Source organism: Sinohyriopsis cumingii, chromosome 8 (genome assembly GCF_028554795.1).
Source record: "Sinohyriopsis cumingii isolate HCF-2022 chromosome 8, ASM2855479v2, whole genome shotgun sequence".
Taxonomy (NCBI): Eukaryota; Metazoa; Mollusca; class Bivalvia; order Unionida; family Unionidae; genus Sinohyriopsis; species Sinohyriopsis cumingii.
The window spans coordinates 45,201,383-45,222,100 of NC_142968.1; the positions used below are offsets into that span (position 1 = coordinate 45,201,383).

Below are 20,718 nucleotides of genomic sequence, written 5' to 3' on the forward strand. Positions count from 1 at the left end.
ATAAATCTAGGGTATGTACCATTTTTATTTACGTATCCGTTTATAGTTTTGTTGAATTTTAGTAATTAGTTGTTGGATTATGGGAAGTCGGTGTTGCGGAGATATTTCCCAACCCGAGTAATTAGTCAATTTCTAGGAACAGACATCATAATGTATATTATTCCCGATTCCTTATGATGGCATGAATTAATTTTGTAAGATGGTATACGAGTTTAGTAGCTTAAGATGGGGTCAGAGCAGGATAAAATATTTCTGGTTGGCAAGTAGTTCCTATCTTAATTTAGAGGTGTTGTTTGGTTGTGCCTTTCGGTGTGAAATATTCATGACTGAGACCTATATTTTTTAATATGGAATGATTAGGAGGGAGTATGTTCTTTAGTTTGAAATATCTTTTGTTGTGGTTGTGAGTACGATGTGGTGGATAGGGACAGATTTTTGTGTAACGCAGTTCGAAGCTGTCTTTTGTGTGTCACGCGGTTCGAAACTGTTTTTATTTTTCTTAGTGTAACGCGGTTCGAAACTGTCTTTTGACTACGTCGGAGATGAATTAATGTTCGGAAGTATTACTGTTCGGCCTTTCGCTTAGTGGAGACCCCATGCAAATATGAAACAAGAATAAGCCAAGCAAATGGTAAACAAGGAAAAACCATGCAGTTTTGAAGCTATATTTGCGTATTTGTGGTCATTGATTGATTAGAGGAAATACTGTTTGTAGTCTACGTGTTATGAAACTTCCTGTTGCCAATGACTGATATCGCGAAATCCTTCGAAATAAGGGAAAACAAGGAACCTCCAGCCAGAACTCACGCGAGTGTTGGATTCGCTCGGTAGAGACCCCTTGCGTGTAACATTATATTAGGACATGAGGTTATTACTTCAACAACAAAATAAAAAATCCCTGAAAATTATAATCCCAAGGGCATTAACTCTGAACTCTATAATGTCTCATAATCATATATTTTTTTGACCATTTCACACACTTACATTTAACGTCATCTTTCTTTATTTGGTACACAGGTGTCTCCTCTTCAAAGCAAAATCTACATGACCTACTAAATTTTTCGAAATAATGAACTCACCAACATATAGGAATGAAACTATGCTTCTTTGTAACGAAGTTAGACACTTGTTTACAGCTGAAGATAAATGATACATAAATCTCTACCATATCGGATCGTTTTTAGCTTAAATGACACGTAACCCTGCCTTCCATATCGAATCGTTTTAGCTTAAATGACACGTAACTCTACCTACCATATCGGATCGTTTTTAGCTTAAATGACACGTAACCCTGCCTTCCATATCGAATCGTTTTAGCTTAAATGACACGTAACTCTACCTACCATATCGGATCGTTTTTAGCTTAAATGACACGTAACCCTGCTTTCCATATCGAATCGTTTCAGCTTAAATGACACGTAACTCTGTTAAATGTCCGATCTTGTGATATAATGAGGCACCCAATGTCCCGATAATGCATTTAAGTCGGCACGTTCTGTAGCCTAAAGGAAACGATCGGTAACTTTTTTCTTAATAATATGTTGAAAGATGATACGATTTCAGTTAAAAGTCCTCTGAAAATAGATTCTTTGATTTCCTGACTGCAGTATACCTTCCTTTGCTCATGCACGTATCAGATAAAGGAGATTCATTTAAAATCTGAGTTAAACGGAATCCATATTCGATTCACAATGCTACAAGGTTATATGTGTGACCAGTTTCAATCAGGGACGTCATTTCAGCTTTTTTCATAGAGGGGGGAAACTTTATTGGAGGGGGGGACAAAACTTGATTCAGAGAGGGGCTAACCTTGACGGGCTTGTTCATTTTCGTATATAGGCTACATCAATTTTACAGCAAATGCAAATGCCCCCCCCCCCCCCATGCAGTCCTTGGTTTCACCTACCAAAGAAACTTTATGGACAACAAAGAGGTGAAATCAAAACTCTTCTTTTGATGACGTCACGAAAGCCACGGGATGGGGTTTGCACGTAATATCTATACGAACCAGACTTTTGAACGCTAAACGTCAAATATATTAGCGATTTCGTCTATTACATTACAATTGCAGTTTGATAACAAAAAAATAGCATGAAATAATCAAATTAATAAAATTCGAATTTACTTTGGAAGATAAAGGTACGTCTCTTTTTTCTCTCAATTTAAATTGTTTCACAGTATGGCATACATTTTTAAAGATTCCTGACCCTGTCACTTCATATTATCTCATTCGGTGGTGGCCTCTTTCCTCTTTCTAACAAAGCCCCTTTCGAGATAAGACAATGTGAAATAAGAAAGTACGACAAGAGTGTTTTAATTCGCAGTACAATTCTTTCCAGCACGTCTTGGTGGTTGGCATTTAAAGTGTTGATATAAAGCAAATTGATATACCAGTACTATTGGTATATCAAATTGCAATCCGCCCATGGCGCAATAATATGAATATATAAACATTCTTTCAACTGCAGGTCTATAGACCAATGATGAATTTCCACTCATTAATCATTACTAACGTTTCAAAATAACGATAAAAAGTATTAATAGACCCATTTTCTGAATTAATTCAACATGGTACACAATTTCTTCTTAATCCTTTCTTTTTCCCTCCCCCTATCATGCATAAGGGGCAACATACGCAGAAATATGGAGTGAGAGAGAAAAATAATTTGGGCTGGATGAAAACCTTAAAAATGAACTTACACCAAGTAACCTACAAGAATATGGTTAGTCGTAAAGGTACGTTTACACGTTCCTTGGGAACAGTGTTCATCATATCAATGATACATAGTTACAATAGCCTGTCGACACTATAAGCTAAATATTTCGGTTACGAGGCACACATAATGTAACGTATTTAATGTTTTATTGTTGTTTTTGTTTCTTAAGCCTAATATAATGTTTTAAAATCGATTTTCATTAAATAAATATGAAATGTCCAAAGGGCCTTTCCCCACCCGGTCTCTCTCTCTCTCTCTCTCTCTCTCTCTCTCTCTCTCTCTCCTTCCCTTCCTCCATCTCCCTCTCTCTCTTTCTCTCTCTCTCTCTGGACCATCGCAACAAGATACGAGAGAAAATCCACGAAAATACGAACGTTGGCGATTTTCGCTTGTGTTATACCACGATATCTCTGGGCTTATAAATGGTGCTAAAGTTAAGTCAAACCGAAAAAAGGAGAGAGAGAGAGAGAGAGGCAGACAGACAGACAGAGAGAAACATAAGTTTATGGTCAGTAATAATGTTAATTAAAAGCAGAATTATAACTTGGATCAGCTGTAAATATATTAAAATGTTTTAAGTACCTCTTATTGGTTTATCATTTCGCTTTGTTTCTATTCCACGTTTATTTTCTTATGCCAGTACTTGAATGCCGGAGCGTTCAGTGTGTACAAGAAGCTCTACTTTCTTCATAAAAACAATCTTTCATGTTTAAATCATAAGTGTAACTTATTTTGATTTAATCAATGTGAATAAAACTAGAAACTTACAAAGAAAACAATCAAATTTTCAAATTTGATTGTGAACAACAAGAAAAGGCAAAGAACTACATTTTGTAGCGGACACACTCGATGGGATGTGAGGAGTTCATTCGCTCGGTCAATAAACAGTTGCTGGGAGAATATATTAACTCTGTTCAAAGGGCAAATATGTGTGTTTGTATGTGATATAAATAAAATATATGTATAGTATATACGATGTATCAATGATATACCACTCGTTGTATAAATTTTTCATTAAAAGGAAACTCGGCAAGCCTCGTTTCTTTTTAATGGAAAATGTATACATATATTGTGGTTCTGGGTCAGATAAACTCAATACCCCTCTCGTTTATTCTTGCTACACAACGTCTTAGCTTTATATCTCCTGTTGTAAATTGTGTTCATTGTTTGTTTTGTATATGTAAGTTGTCTATTCTCTTGGCCAAGAGCTTGTTTAGCTTGAAACGTTGGAATTCGTTTTGAATATGCGCTGTTATACATTTCTGAATGGAAACGGACTGACAGACCGTGTGTGTGTGTGTGTGTGTGTGTGTGTGTGTGTGCAAATCTATATTTTGTTTTTAGGTGGGAAATATATTTTGGTTTCTGACTTTCCTAAATGCGATTTGCTTCTGCCAATGTTTTTGTGAGACTTTCTCATTAAGCTAAGGTTGTTTTATGGACACTCAAAAATTTTTCCGATTTTTTGGCGCTAAAATTTCGGGTGCATTTTTAAATGCTTCCCTGGTAGTTTTTTTTAAGGAAAAGAACCAAAAGGATAAACAACTAAAAATTAATTCAAACAAATCATAAAACTGCAGAAGGAGACGCTTACATTGGAATTTGGACTATATTTAAAATGTAGGTCACAAAAGCGCGTCAGAAATCTATACATGTAGAACATACGTTTCCAATATGCATCGCCGTTTATTTTTTTATAATGAGGAAATGAAAATGAGACATTGAACCATTTTGAAACCCATTTCATTTGGTAAGAAAATATTCCTTTCTCGTCAATTCTATATCTTTGTTTCTTCCACCCACGTACGTATATTTTAACATGAATAACCGTCAGATTAGAAAGAGTAAAGTAATTACCAAATTATCTTGCCAACGCTTCTCAGTTTTCTAAAGTTGCATTTGTTTCACACAATCTAAACCATTAAGCAACGCGAATGTCCAAAAGTGGAGATCTGTAAATTGCATTATCAGGTGACATAGATCAAATATTACATAAGCTGTTCAATTTTGAAATTCTATTTTTTTTATAAACGGTGTTAAAGATCTAAAAAATAAACATTTGTAAAATTAGACTATATAAATTCTGTTTCGTTTAATCCGTTACGGTACAAACTGAACCCAACAGATCGAGACATTACTTCCAATTACATTAGTAGCATTCAGCATATGTACTTATAATGATAGCATTAAAAAGAACGAACAAAGAGATATGCAACTTCTGGGCATACAATGTTGATACTCCTTTTTTTCTTCTTTTTTTTTTGGGGGGGGGGGGGATTTCCAGAACTGTCTAGAGTTTACTCATATGATGAGTCAGAAGCACGAATCATCAGATATTGACTGACTCTGCAAATATGGTACACTATCAACAATTTAATTTTCACACTACTCCTTACTAAACGTTTCAAGAAAACCTCCCCAAACACACCAAATGTTGTGATAATGTGGTCCAAACATTGCAACAGCTCTTGATCGATGTCTTTGATGACATTCCTAATTTCTTGTTGCTAACTGGGGTTTTCGGAGTCACCATGGTCATATTTTACAAAACGTTTCTACTTCTTGATTCGTGAATAGTGCACGTTGTAATGTATATGCTTTCATTGCTTGATCATCCATTTTCACACAAGCTGCCTGAGGAAAATGATAAGGATAAAGTAGCAGGACATGGTCACAAACACCGAAGTTCTCACACGGGCAGACATTCCAAGCATCCGCACTCTGCTGATGAAATCACAGATGTGATGGGCAGGCCACGCCGATGTCAGAAGAGCGACTACCAAAAGCGAATCTAATTCGAGATGGGGGAAGGTCACGGTGGTCAGAAGAACCGCTTCAAAGGTTCCCTCAAGTCATCATTGAAACTCTTCATCATCGACCCTGCCTCATTGGATGATCTTTATCCTTTGTGCAGTCTCGTCCAAATTGGCGCTACAGACTTTGAACAAAGGAGAACTGCAACTGCAACTGCAGGGCAGAAGAAGCGCGCGCATTGTAAGCTTCAGAACTGCAGCAATTAGTCAAACAAGCCCAAACAGCATCTCATGTCAAGTGTGCAGCAGACAGATGAGAGCACCGATGGGTACTGATCAGCCATTGATGTACTCATATAAACCAAACCAGTTGGTAAGTCATGGTCATCCTCGAACTCGAAGGACGAACATCTAACAATTAGTGTTTGTATATCCATTAAGAAATTTTAATGTTTTTGGGTTAAAGGGAACAAAATGGGGCGGTGAAGTACCCTTGGATTACCTCTTGCAAATTAAATAGAATTTCAGTTCTCACTAGGTATTAACTTACATATTGATTGTATTTACTGATTTATTAATTAGTCACTGAGTTTGTTAAACAGTATGCATATTAGTCAATAAGCTACTCAGACAGACCGCTCCGGTGGCCTAAGTGGTTATTGTGTCCGCCTCGAATGCATGTTCTAACCCAGGTTGAGTCATACCAAAGACTTTTAAAAATAGTACTAACAGCTACCTCGCTTGGCGCTCAGCATTAAGAGTTAGTGTTAAGTCCTAACTAGGTCGGCCTAGTGTCAGGATACTGTGACTGGGTGGGACATCATGTTACGTGTCTACGCCATGATGCCCCAGTGCTAGACATCACTGTAAACTGCCACACTGCACACATCGTAGCGATATGACTGAAAAATTTTTAAAACTACGTTACAAATCCTAATCACACACATCCATCTTAGACAAGTGTCTTTTTTCATTCCTGTTCAAACATGATGCTGCATAATTTAATAAGTAGATTTAATATTTCTCATAAATATTGATATTTTCTTAGTACACCCTGATTTAGCGGCAAATCAGGTTCCCCAGGGAGGAAGACAGTCGTAATCATGTTAAATATTTATAACTGATCAGACAAACAAATCATAACAAGTCCAGCAAAAACCTTTCCTTTCACATTACATCGTACACTGAATAGTCTTACTTTTATTTTCTCTGAATTTAATGTATTCCTGCGTATTATCTGATTCTTGAAAAATGTACAAATCGAAGCTAATACAGATTTCTTAAACGTTTAATCCTCATAGGTATAATTAATATACCATCTTTACTCGCTTTTATGTCGGATACAACTGCAAATAACATGGAACATGATCTGACAGAGCGTTATGCGATTACAGATCTAAGTCTATGCAGTTCGATCTTACTTATTGGCGGTTATATGTATATGCAAATTAAAATAACTTATAGGCAGGTATATACGGTACATGTTATAACATTTCCAAGTCCGTAAGTATTCGGTCCATTTTTTAGATCTTCGCTAAAAGTGTATAGGACATTATTGTCTAATGACAGAAAGCTGAAAGAACGTGTCTTCTGATATGTTCTGGACTCCTGCCTAGAAAGAAAAACAGAAATTCAGTTTTCGCTCACAAAACTGTATTTCGTTTCATTTTCAGGTATTTTAATGTAATTTCAAGTGGAAACAAAAGGGAGGGCACTAAGAGAGAAATATGCACAATGCATGTAGGTGCATAATTGCATACTGAGTGAGTGATGAATGGACACAAAAGGTTTCAGCCCTTTTGCGTACCAAGAGAGACGAAGAGAAAAGAGACAAAGACACCGTTTTAAAAAAAAGAGAAAAATGGAATTCACAAGAGGTCAGAACTTACGTGGTCAATACAAATTGGGAACATTTTTAATACTATACAGCATGTGAGCACGGTGCAGATTTAATGACAAAAGAACAATCCAAGACGACATGAGTAATATAACGGTCAACCTTACTTCTTATATCAACATCGTAATCTTTCAAGACGGTGATCACCCCATTAAATGTGTCATCAAATGTACATTTTATTTTTACAATCGTACGACATCAAAACACGCCCAACTTAGGGATGAAATGTAATAGTGTATTTAATCATTTTATAAAGTTGCATCAGCAAGTTACCTGATATCGAATAGTTTACCTGGACTAGCTTACATTTACAAACAAACTAATCAGAATGAAAAACAGTGCATTGGATATAACAATAATCGATCATCTGTGAAAAAGGTTTGAGAGACATTTTTGTGTATTTTTACATGCCACGCTGGTTTTTGACTGTCAGAGATTCCGGTAGCGGCGATTGTTGTAACTATTTTTAAATTAGATCCTTCTAGGGTCATGAATATAACTGTTGGGTCAGAGCTAAATTAATAAGACTTATGCTCTTGACTGCTGGGCTACTGAAATGAACACTGTAGAGGGTGTGGGGGTCATTCAAAGAAAGGAGTCCAAAAACCACAAGTTTTCCAAGGGATTGTTGCATTTCTGATCTTTTGGGCAGCTGGGGGTTGGGTTAAAATTTTAAGTTACGCCGCCATCCGTTTGCAATAAACTTCGTCCTCGTGCATGGTTAGTGTAAAGGGTTGAGGTGGGCTGGGTAGCGAGAACGGGTACAATCGCCTTCAATTTCGGGTTTTCTCCATGCTTCCAGAAAATATAAAAGAAAATATCATGAGAGTACGGCCATCACTGAAAACAACGCTTCAGTTTTGTTGCGACCTAAGCAGTAATGGTTATCAAGCATTTTGTACATTAATATCAACAGCCGTCGGAGCCCCGAGTGGCCGAGTGGTCTAAAGAGCTCTCCGTTACGGATCACTGTCATCTCACCTCTATCTGCGTGGGTTCGAGTCTCGGATTCAGCCAACGTGGGTATGTGAGAAAGCTTGCCAGTAGCTTCTCGTGGGTCGGTGGTTCTTTCCGGGGGTTTTCCCGGGTTCTTCCTCCACCATTAATACTGGCCGCCATGTATAGCCTATCGTGTGCTGAAAAATGGCGTTGAACCCTACAACAACAACAACAGCAGCAGCAGCCAACGATCCAGTATAACATTGATTGCGTTATGACGCGTCTCACTTTTGAGTAGAAAATCTGAACTAATCGTTTTTATACTGATTATCGTTAAAATATTACTGAAACATTGCATTAAACGTTCGTTTTCAAACAATCTGGTTCATGGGTAAGGAGGGAGATTTTCCATTAGAATAATGACCCCAAAATTTCGACTTTATAACATTTTACAGAGGAACACATAAAAATGTTGCTATACTAGTCTGTCTTGACACAGCTCAAACTGATATATACAGACGGATACATATACACCATATAAAGGTACATTTTATTTTCTTACTGTTGGAGAACAAATATGTTTAATTAAGTACGTTTAATACGCGTAATTCACATGAAATAATCCAGTAAAATACTACTTTTTCCCCATGCATAAATGGTTAAAATACAAGTAATTATAACATTGAATGCAAATACCTACTTCACGCTAGTATTGATATGAAACGATAGAAATATTACTCTAAACCTAAGATATCAGAGAGGGATTTCAATCAAAAGAAGAAAGTTAAGAATATTCGAGACCGTTGATATCATTTCCCGAAAGGAGTTCATTTTAAGGAGTAAAGCTAGAAGAAGTTTCTCTGCCGTTTACGTAATATCACTGAAAGTGTTCATTTTAAGGATTGACGGACAAACAAAACTTTAAGTTCAGTATATGGTTAAAAGTAGGGTTGTAAATTTAAAAAAAAATATAAAACCTAGTCCCCTTTGATACAAGAGAAAGTATCCCACGTATGAAGAACCGTGATCCTAATCACGTACATGAACAACACTTTATTTTCTGCAATGCGTGCATTTAAAACGTATATACGAACTTGTATTCTGTTTATACATACGGCATAAAAAGTCGTGCGTACAGTTGCGTGCGACGTTGTTGAAATGGAAACTTGCACGTAAATTGGTTTATTTATCAAACATTATCTATCACTTTAGAGTAGAGCTCACGTAAAGTTTTCAATTAGATATACCAGACAATCTCAGTGCGAACACCCGATCAAAATAAATACTAAAGCCTTGTTGATATCGGGTCATACCATGTCAAAAGATTACAACACCAAAACGCGCTCAATACAGATTGGTTCGCTCGCTCCGCCACCCCCGCAACAAGTTAGGTCTATTGACAAACGGGTCTCGTGTGACTCAGTTAGCCCAGAGAACTCTTCCGGCGCGAATGTACAAAAAGTGTCTTTGTGCCTCTCTCTGGTTCAGACAATTTCGTGAAGAGCTAGGTGATAGACTGTACCTTGTTCATCAGCCGTGCTGTCAGACGTGAATGACACTAACAAGCTTGTTTAATTCTCAGTTTTAAGTCACCTGTACCAGACAGATATCTAGTTAACACCATACTGGATTATTATACATTAACTCAAAGGACAAACATCGATGTGTTTTAAAGATGGGATAAAACTTGTAATTCAGCCATTACTAAAACACTTCCAAGAAATATAGTTTGAAGAAAACAGGTTTTAGAAACAAAACAAAACATTGGTAAGTAGAATTAAGAGATGTTTTATTTGCACTGGTATTATTCCTATCACATCTTCATTATCTGCATGTTGCTTTATGAACGAAGTCCTTTGTTTATTTTTTCCCTTTCTAAATATTTTTATTATTCTTTATGGCATAAAGATCTAACTTGAAATGTCCCTGTTTATTAAATGCATATCCAAGTGTAGAAATGTTTCTTTTCTTTTTTTCGCAGATATACTAATTTTAAAACAAAATATTTTGCTTCTAAGTACGGAATATGGGCTAATAATTATAAATTATTTTAAATTATATCATAACAATATTTGTACTCCTTTACCTCAGTTTGTTGTTTACTGGCAGAGTTTAATAGACAGATAGACAGACAGACAGACATACAGATAGATAGATAGATAGACAGACATATAAGATATATATATATATATATATATATAGAGAGAGAGAGAGAGAGAGAGAGAGAGAGAGAGAAAGAGATAAATAAATAGGTAGATAGATAGACGGACAGACATACATACAGACAGATGAGACATATGAATGCTTGATGCATTAAATACTGTTTTTAAAACTTCAATATATCAATATTACAAAAAATTTCATTGCGTCCTTTAAATCAAAATTCATTTAAACAAAATTATAAATACCTAATAGGAAATGTGTACAGTTTATAACAATATTATAAATACCTATTAGGAAATGTGTACAGTTTATAACAATATTATAAATACCTATTAGGAAATGTGTACAGTTTATAACAATATTATAAATACCTATTAGGAAATGTGTACAGTTTATAACAATATTATAAATACCTATTAGGAAATGTGTACAGTTTATAACAATATTATAAATACCTATTAGGAAATGTGTACAGTTTATAACAATATTATAAATACCTATTAGGAAATGTGTACAGTTTATAACAATATTATCCGAGTATTAAACTGTCAGAGCTTATCAAACATTATGCTAGTTTTAGTAAATTCTTTGTGATTTTTTAATATAAATAAATTACGTTGTGTTGAATATGCATACAGTAAGGACTTTAGCCATCCTGAGTTATCGAATGCTTTATGTATATTGCAATGTATTGTGGGAACGAATGCAAGGTTTTGTCCACGGGCTCAACAGAATAAAAATATTAATTTTTTATCCTGTAGGGAATGAAATACGAGCAGTGAGACTGTGAGATGTTTCAAAAATATTTGAGACCTTTTTCCTCATTCTGAGATATCACATATCTACACTTATATATCAGTGCCTGATTTTGACAATTCAAAACTAAAATGGGGAACGTTTTTAATTAATATTATATACTTTGTTGAATACATAATGATTGTAAAAAAAAAAACAAGTCACTAAAATGCAATTGCTTCCCGACTTGTATCATAGATGAAGAAAATATATTTGTAATTTTGTTACTGACATAATATAGTTATATCTTCAAATACTCAACATGTATATGTTCTTTTTTATCTCTTTGGTAGCATATAGATGTTTTGCATAAAATAAACTCCTAAAAAAAACATAACTTGTAAGGCAAATATGCTTTGTATTTTAATAAATTCAATCACATCCGAGCAGAATTCTCTTCAACATGAAAGTGAAAGAGGGACGTCGGTAAATAAAAATACAAGTATACACACAAGTTTATATCCAGCAACAGAGAAAGACGGAAATCAGACCGACAGATATACAAAGTCTTACTTATTTAATAATGTTTAAAATGGTGTATTTAATGATGAATTAAGAAATTTAAGGACGCGTTGATATATATATATATATATATATATATATATATATATATATATATATATATATATATATATATATATATATATATATATATATATATATATATATCTGTGTGTGTGTGTGTGTGTGTAGACTTTCCGTTTTGTTGTAGACGTTCTTACGGCTTTAATTTATAGGTGCGAAATCTGTCCTTTTGCGACAGGTGCAGAAAAATAATTTTCTTTGTGATTGTACACTTTAATTTAAACGGAGAGCGCAAAAACGTTCCAATGTTGTGGCTTTTTGTGTGTGATTTGTTTGGGGGTTTTTTTTGACAGGGAAAACTGTCTGTAATAAACATTTAAGGGACTGCAAAATGTCCTCCTTTGTGGACATCTATGTGTCATCCAGAACGTTCATGGGTAATGATAGTTAAGAAAAGAGGGTTCATAAATGGCACCTTGTATGAGTGTGTATCGTTTAGAAGGAAGAGCCTGTCATAACAGTTTCACTGTACATTTTGTATCAGAGTTAGTCACAACGACCGCCGCCATCCCTAAAAAAAAATATTCACTGTGTAATCATTTTCGTAATCTATTTAGATCACTTAAAAATAAGGAAATTTGCCCCGGGATTTTGTATATGCGTCTTAAAAAGCGTTAATACACCAATAGTTAGTTATTCAAGTATCATCTGTCACCTTGCTTTTGTGTAATGCGGTTGTGTTACTTAGTGCATTTTTACACATGGATGAATACATCATATAATAGATCTAAGCCTTCGCAATATGTTTGACGAGTGTTTAAGCATGTATGTTTGTATATATGTGTGTATATCTCATAGTCTCGGTTTACTATGACCTTTTCTCTATCCCTGTCGATTACATGAGAAACATCGTAAATTTCAGATGGAACAATACATTGGGAACCATTGGAGCAATATTCACTACGATTCCGGTATTAGGTAGGTGTTATATTATTTCAGAATTATTAGCATGCAATATTTCCAAAACTTTTGATTTTTCCCACTCCCATTACATAGGATATATTGTGAACACCATTTATAATAAAACCGGATTTATTTTTTCACATAAAAAATTAAATTCAAATTACAGTAAGTAAAAAACACGTTTATAGCAAGCCTCTTGAGGCTCCAACCTTAGTTTGTTTTATGAAGATTTTTTACACTTTTTACGGTTTTCTGTAGTTTCTTTATTAACGTGTACCAACAAATGAATATTCCTAGGGACACAATGTTTAATCCGAGAATGGTATTTTAAAACTATTACGTACCACATTATATTTCCTAATTATTCAACTTCAATTATGTCGATAACATCCATTGAACGATTATGTAAAATATGTTTAAATAACCCATTGTTCCTTGGTACGTAATCATATTAATACAAATTTGTTTTTCGACAAAAAAGTTAGACGTAGCTATAAAAAAAAAATTCGGTCATATCGCTACGATGTCTGCAGTATGGCAGCTTATAGCCATGTCTAGCACTGCGGCATCATGCCGCAGACACGTAACATGATGTCCCACACCGTCACAGTATCCTAACACCAGAGCGACCAGACCTAACACTAACCTTTTAATGATGAGCGCCAAGCGAGGCAGCTGTTATTACCATTTTTATAGGTCTTTAGCATGACTTGGTCAGGGTTCGAACCCGCGATCTCCCGCATCCGAGGTGGACGTTCTAACCACTAGCCCACCGGAGCGGTTTCAATCCCTATATACAACATGCAACTTGCTTCTCGAAAATTTATGAAGGACATGTTGGAGAAAAAAAGAGTAGTAAATGATTGACTCCAATTTATCTACACGGTGCTTGATGTGTCAAATGTGTTTTAGCAATTGTATGAATGATCAAATAAACAGTACGAGTTAAGAAAGAATGAATACATGTATGATTAAAAATAAGAATCTTGTTACATTTGGCTTGCTGTCCGCTTGGGTTTGAGTCTGAGGCTCGGCCAATGTGTGTATATGAGAAAACTGCCAGTAGCTTCCCGTGGGGAGGTGAGTCTTACCGGGGGTTTTCCCGGGTTCTTCTTCCACGAAGTACACTGGCTGCCATGAATAGCATATCTTGCGCTTAAAAATGACGTTAAAGCCCCCCCACCCCCTCGCCAAAAAAAAAAAAAAAAAAGATTGGACATGCTATAATACACAATGTCTGGTAGTAATATGTAATATTCCCTTTTATCTTGAGATAGTCATACATATATTCCTGTATTAATGTTATCTTTATCTTCTATAAGGGATATACTTGTTCAAGGTCTTGAAACAAAGTGCCATTTAAGATTAAAGCGGTATGTAAAGTGCAGGAAAAGTGCATTTTCCTTTATCTCAGTGTACCGGCCTCATGAGGTATGATTGAAATTCAACACTTGATGGGGTTAGCCAGTGCGAACCACGATATCATATCTCATACTTACTGTAATTATGGGTCACGCGACATATATACACATATGTCTTTACGTTGGTTTGTATGTATGCAGAAGGTTGAACAGCAGCACAGTCCAGATTATATATTGCTGAATAAGTTATGGAGGGAAAAGGCAAACAAGGGAGAAATCCAAAAACATAACGGTAACGTTTGATACAAAAGGCACTCGTTTATAAACACTAGCACCTTCTCAACTGGAACATAATCACGCGACAAAAACAAGGGCAAATGGTTGTCTTTAGTAGTTGCCAATTCCATATACTCGATCGCTCAGGAGGGTGATAAATCTGCTGTAATATAAAGCGATAAATTGGTAGATACACAAAGAGATATAAAGAAAGAAAATTAGAGAGGCGAATCTTCAGAGATATATATAAATATTTTTCTCTACATCGATCTTATACAAGCTTGTATATCAGTTCATAGAGACGGTTTAAAAATATGTTAGCTAAAACTGTTGAGGTTTTCCTTTTTCGAGGAAATGTTCAACATGCAATCAAGATGCAATTCTAGTATAATTTTATAGAGTTAATTGTATAGTGTGCTGATGCATTGAAAGGAAAATAAATGAACTGTCAAGTACAGAAAATACATGAATTTGGCCATACAATGTTATTCCAAGTTTTCGCGTCCTCTATAGAGCTCATTTAATGCATTTTTACAAGGAGATTAAAAAAAATATGCACTTGTTCATGACTATTTTATCTAAATTATTGTTCCTTGCTTTCGCAATGGGGGAAGGGTTCAAAGCCCGTGTAAATGCAATTAACGTCCTGTCGAAAGTGCACATCATAATAAAAACAAAAAGAAAACCCCTTGACATTGTAATACACATTAAAATAAGTAAAAATCATTCATTGTTTCATAATAATATAATGAAAGATCAATAGATACGAGTATTTACAATCGCATGATTCCGCGACTGACTGACCAGCAGACAAATGCTACACGTTTTTTTATTATAAATATTTTCATGGCGGGAACAAAGAAATAATATAAAACGGGACGATATGTTCAACCTAGTCTTTGTCCTTTGTAAGTCAGTACTGTGGACTTAGGTAAATACAACTTCTCTCCTGAAAAAAAAAAACTGAAACGAATAAAGAAGCATCTGCAGCATTCCTTTGAGCTGATTTATGGACATATAAGGCAAAAGCTCGCATCTCCACTTGTCCACACCCAAAACTTCAATGACAAGAGTGTGAAGTGAATGGCGCGACATCAAAGTGTACCACACTGTTGTCAGGTGCATACTTCTCGTCAGTTTCCCCAACCCAGAGTTACACATTATTTGAATTGCTGCTCGTGAACCGGATACATCAGATGCTGCGTGCAAGAAGTTTGTTTTTAAAATTGACCTAAATCTGAACGTAAGTCTTGACAACTGTATGGTGAGCTTTTTATTATTTCCTGCACATTTCGATGAAATTAAAGAGGACAGTTTGAAAATGAGCTGTCCCATGAATAAAAGGGGGCGCTCTAAATATGCTATGAGCTTCTGAGAAAGTGGCAGGTGTATGGTGAATTTTTTTGCATTTTTGCAACATGCATATATGTTACGTTTATATATTGTGGCTGAAATTTCTTTGAATATTGTACTTTTGAAAATTGTAAATGATTTAATCACACAGCTAACCCAAATGACTGCTCCCATGTGTTAATAAAAATCGTCCCGAACTAGTCTAATAAAGTACGCTATCTTTAACACCTATTAAAACAGGGAAAATTAATTTTGCCAGACTAGACAATACCAGTTTCTGACACTGTAATGAATGAATTACCAAATATATAAAATGTATTTTGAAGAAGAAGAAAAAATGTTACTGCCTTTTATTACAATTTATCCTTCAAGGCCAGAAAGTGAAAATGACCAAGCGGATCTAGCGATTTTTTTTAATATATGGGTAAACATCTGGAGTAAGGCCTAACTGTATAACTCTATGACCCACATTTCATCAATCAATCAATAACAAAATAAAGCGACTTAAAAGTTCTTCATACAATACATAAGATATGCAAGGTTCTTTTTTTAAATAGCCAATATAAGCAGTGAGAAAAACAGGGAAAATCTTTTTCTTAAAAAAAATCTAACCCATGCAAAATATGAAAATGTAGTGCGCCACCATAGGTGCTTGCAGACTTAGAACGTCATTAAATAGAACATGACGTAAAAGAAAAAACCTTGTGTCATGATTATAATTCTGAAGAAATATAGGTGAAGATAATAACGAAAAAGAGTAGAATAGATAAAAAGTAACTTTAAAATTCATAAATACGACCAATGAATGCACAATACAATTTGCATATGTTCATTCAGAATGAATCTTTTGTTTTTTTGCAAATGTTGAGTACATATAAAATTTGCAAGGTGGTTGGATACTGTCGGAAACACGTTATTGAAAATTTAAAGATAAGCTCCCAGGTTTTGTAAACATACGTTTTCATTACTTTTAAATTTCAGTAGGAACTATCATAACAATTGTTTTCTTTGTCCTTATGTTAGTTTGTGATATATATATATACAAAAATGTACTTTTGGTTTAGAAGAGAATAGAAGACTAAACTCGGTTACTATGTACTGTTGCTCTCAATCGTCTTTTGATAATATTTTAAAATATTTTTTAAACGATTATAATATTTAATACTAAAAGAGAATTAATACAGTTGTCGAACCTTAAGGTAGATTTGTCACGAACATCCATTTTTATTTAAGCATAAACAAGAAACATTAGAAGACGCTCGTCTGGTTGTTATTTGTACTCTGTAACAATTGAAAATCTGACAAAACCACAAAACTCTCCCACATAACCTTGAAAAATAAACATAGTATATCCTAGAACATTGATATAACACAGTACACATATAATCATGCTTTAAATATGATAGATACTTTGTATGTACCCGTTGCATATTTTTTTAATTGTAATTTTATATTTATTTCTTGCTCCTGTTATTCCATTGGCACTTACTGGTGATATGAGAATGCGTTTAATGGATTTTTTTTATTATTAAAAAATTGATTGATTTTATGGAAACTTTGATTTACATGTAAGTGAGAAAAATGTAAACGAAGATCATAAAATGTGCTACTGAGAGACTGGATTCTCTTTGCAGCAGTTTGTATAAAATGTTGAGGTTATAAAAAAAAAAGACTTAGATGTTGAGTCCAAACTTAATACTTCCAAAGCACAGTTAGAGATAGATGATTTTATTGTCTTGAATAAATTATCGCTCTTGAAACGCTCCCAAAATATCCCTTAGCATCGTTTTTTGTGTGGAGGATGGGGGTTAAATAAGTAGTTGAAGGATCTGTGGAGCAGATCCCACATTTAGCTGTGTCATGCTCATTTTAAGGGTGCAAGGGTGCCGACTCCGACCCTTACTCTACTTATCCCATCAGCCCCTGCCTACACATTGTGAAGTACACTTTTGTTTTACCTTTCTTTCTTGTATCACATTGTTTTGTATCGTATTCTTTTTGTATCCTATTGTTGATTAATCTTTGTATCATATTGTTGATTAATCTTTGTATCAAATTGTTGATTAATCTTCGTATCATATTGTTGATTAATTTTTGTATCCTATTGTTGATTAATCTTTATATCCTTTTGTTGATTAATCTTTGTATCCTATTGTTGATTAATCTTCGTATCATATTGCTGATTAATCTTTGTATCATGTTGTTGATTAATCTTTGTATCATGTTGTTGATTAATCTTTGTATCATATTGTTGATTAATCTTTGAGAAATCCCTTGATGGAACAAAACGTTTCCTTACTTTAAACTAAACTAAATGAAGTTTTTGTTTGTGTCAAATGGAAAGCAAGACGGCTGACATAGAAAGGGGAGAAGTTCGTTGGCAATTTGGCAAGAAGATAAAAGAAATAAAATACATTCGGCATTGGGATGTTATAAATGTTATACATTGTTATGTCTTATGAAGATGTTTATCTGACAGTAACTGTAAAACACTGACCACATATTTTCCTCACGCTAAAAACCAACATTTTTTGTTTGATCTAAATTGTGTAATGCATGCATAATGGACTGAAATAATAACAACAAAATATTCTTTGAAATCAGACACTTTATTAATAGAAAGAACACAACAGCGGTTCGTTAAATAGAATTTTATCATCCTTGGTACATGTGAATCTCCGCATGCACAACGAGTACTGTTTTTTTGCCCTGTATGCATATATATCATTTTTCATGAGAGGGTCCATTCAAGTGTAATTAAACGTGTACTTAGATTACCCTGTGTTTTGTAAATGAGAACTTATAACATTGATAAAGTGCAGACTCATCGTGGTTAAAAAGTTCTGAAATAACACTCTGTATGTAATACATATTGGCATCGGCTAACATTGCGGGTCGCTTGGTGCACGTTTCTGACACCGAGTCAAGAGATTTGTTATCAAAACATTCATATGTCCTTCAGCCAAAAAAAGCGATTTAATTTTAAGAAGACATTATCGTGTGTCATCATGCAATGTGGTTGAACCATTGCCGACACATAAACACAAATGAGTTTTATCCTACGCGTATGTTTGTATGCGTGTAAAGAGCTTTCTTGAATTGATTGACAATTATTTTAGTCATCCGTAAATAAGGTAAATATTTGCGTAGGACACAGTGTGTAAACATATAATCATAGCGTAGTATAGTATGACCTAGATCTTAGTGGTTAGCGTAGCATGCCCATATTTGGTAGTAAATAAACACCCTCGCCGCTCATGGGGCGGGGCTTATGTTACAAATTGGTATATAATCCAAAGACGTATTAAACATAGGATTTCTCTGTCGAAAAGTGAAGATATCGTCTTGAAGACAGGTTGGGTTTGTACAACACATTCGTGTACAGTTGGAAAGACAAAAGTGGAGATCCATTTTACAGGCATTCGAAATTATAGAAAAAGATGCATTTTCTCTTCGCATGCTCCTCATATGCGCAGAAATAGAACACTTAGAACACGCTAATTCATTGAACTCATGCCCAATTTGATTGCCAAAAATATAAGAAGAAGCAGCAAATGGATTACACGTATGTAAATTAAGATAATTTCTTCTTAATAGGGGAATCGGACCTCATCTCTATATTGCTGCGCCCTAACTTTGTGATCGTTTTATTTCATCTCGCCACATCATTGTAGGAAATTATGAAATCACACGTACGCATAGTTTGCATGTACTCTCTCTCTCTCTCTTTAACTTTCACGGACTCTTTTATTTGACTTCCACGTCTCGTGTGTGTTTGTGTGTGTGTGTGTATAAGTGACCCTGTGTGTGTGTGTGTGTGGAAACCAGGTATCATCCTATATAAATGTATAACACTTATCTTATCCCCTGCAAAGTATTAACCTTTAAAGTGCTTGCGCCAGTTCGATCTTGCCATAATTCAAACAGCACGTTGGTCTTTTTTCACGTGTACAGATAGGCCTTGTTTTAATTTTCATGAACTCTTTTATTTGAATTTCATGGACTATTTTATTTGACTTTCATGGGCTCTTTTATTTGACTTTCATGGACTATTTCATTTGACTTTCATGGGCTCTTTTATTTGACTTTCATGGACTATTTTATTTGACTTTCATGGGCTCTTTTATTGATTTTCATAACTCTTCTCTTTGACTTTCATAGTTATATTTGGCATTTAAAAGGTTTGACGATTTTTATCTCATTCATGAAAATTGTAACGAAAAACATTTAAATGCACAAGCTCGTCATGTCTATGGAGTACCGTGCAGATGTCAGCTGTAAACTGTGTCATACTACAATAAACATATTCACAAAATGTGAAACTTTGAAGCAATTCTTCCAATGAATTTGGACCGACAGCAACGTTTTATATTAAAGTTTTGATCTGTCATATCGGTATGTGAATCGCATTCAATAATATTTTAATTCGCACATTTTTCTCGTCTACTGCATATTACGTACTATTTTAAAACACAATTGGTGTATTATATTTACAAGTAGAACACATCACACTGTCAATTGAGCAATCATTCAAATCATAGTGATCACTAATTAACATAAATTTCCTTATTTGGAATTGTTACCGCCTACTCCTCTGTACAGGAGGCGAGAACAAATAATGCAAAGTTGTCAGAACTGGGTCAGATCCCCACACGTTGATATTGTTCTCTTACAATTCAAAGACTTGTCTAAACGTTTCACAGAATCTCAGTAGCGTTATTTGTATTGAGTACAGGTTAAGTGCTACGTTCAGGTCAAATTTGATTGCATCGTATGTGCAGATCGCGTTAACCATGCCAATCTGCAGACAGTCTTACCGGGACAATCTTTATGAATGAAACGTGTTCAAATCCAAGTTTAAGCACTGAGTCATTATTTATAGTTCCAGATAACTAACCAACAATAATGGTTCATGGATACAACTTTAAGTACGTTTTATTCATTTAGAGCAATTATAATAGCTGGATGTCTTCTTG

General features: G+C 34.7%; 1 protein-coding gene across 3 annotated transcripts in view; it reads left to right on the forward strand.

Annotated features, from left to right (window-relative positions):
* The window catches only part of LOC149793408 (uncharacterized), a 108,838-nt gene that overhangs the window by 76,445 nt on the left and 11,675 nt on the right, over nucleotides 1–20,718 (forward strand). The window contains exons 1-2 of one of the 3 annotated variants that reach the window (XM_089967393.1): nucleotides 9,742–10,073; nucleotides 12,712–12,767. The exons of 1 other annotated variant lie outside the window; for it this stretch is intronic. In XM_089967393.1, the coding sequence (XP_089823519.1) occupies nucleotides 12,712–12,767 (56 nt within the window). In that variant the 5' untranslated portion in view covers nucleotides 9,742–10,073. Of the gene's footprint in view, nucleotides 1–9,741; nucleotides 10,074–12,711; nucleotides 12,768–19,050; nucleotides 19,308–20,718 lie in introns of those variants that run through there. One more of the 3 variants, XM_089967395.1, reaches the window with a different exon arrangement.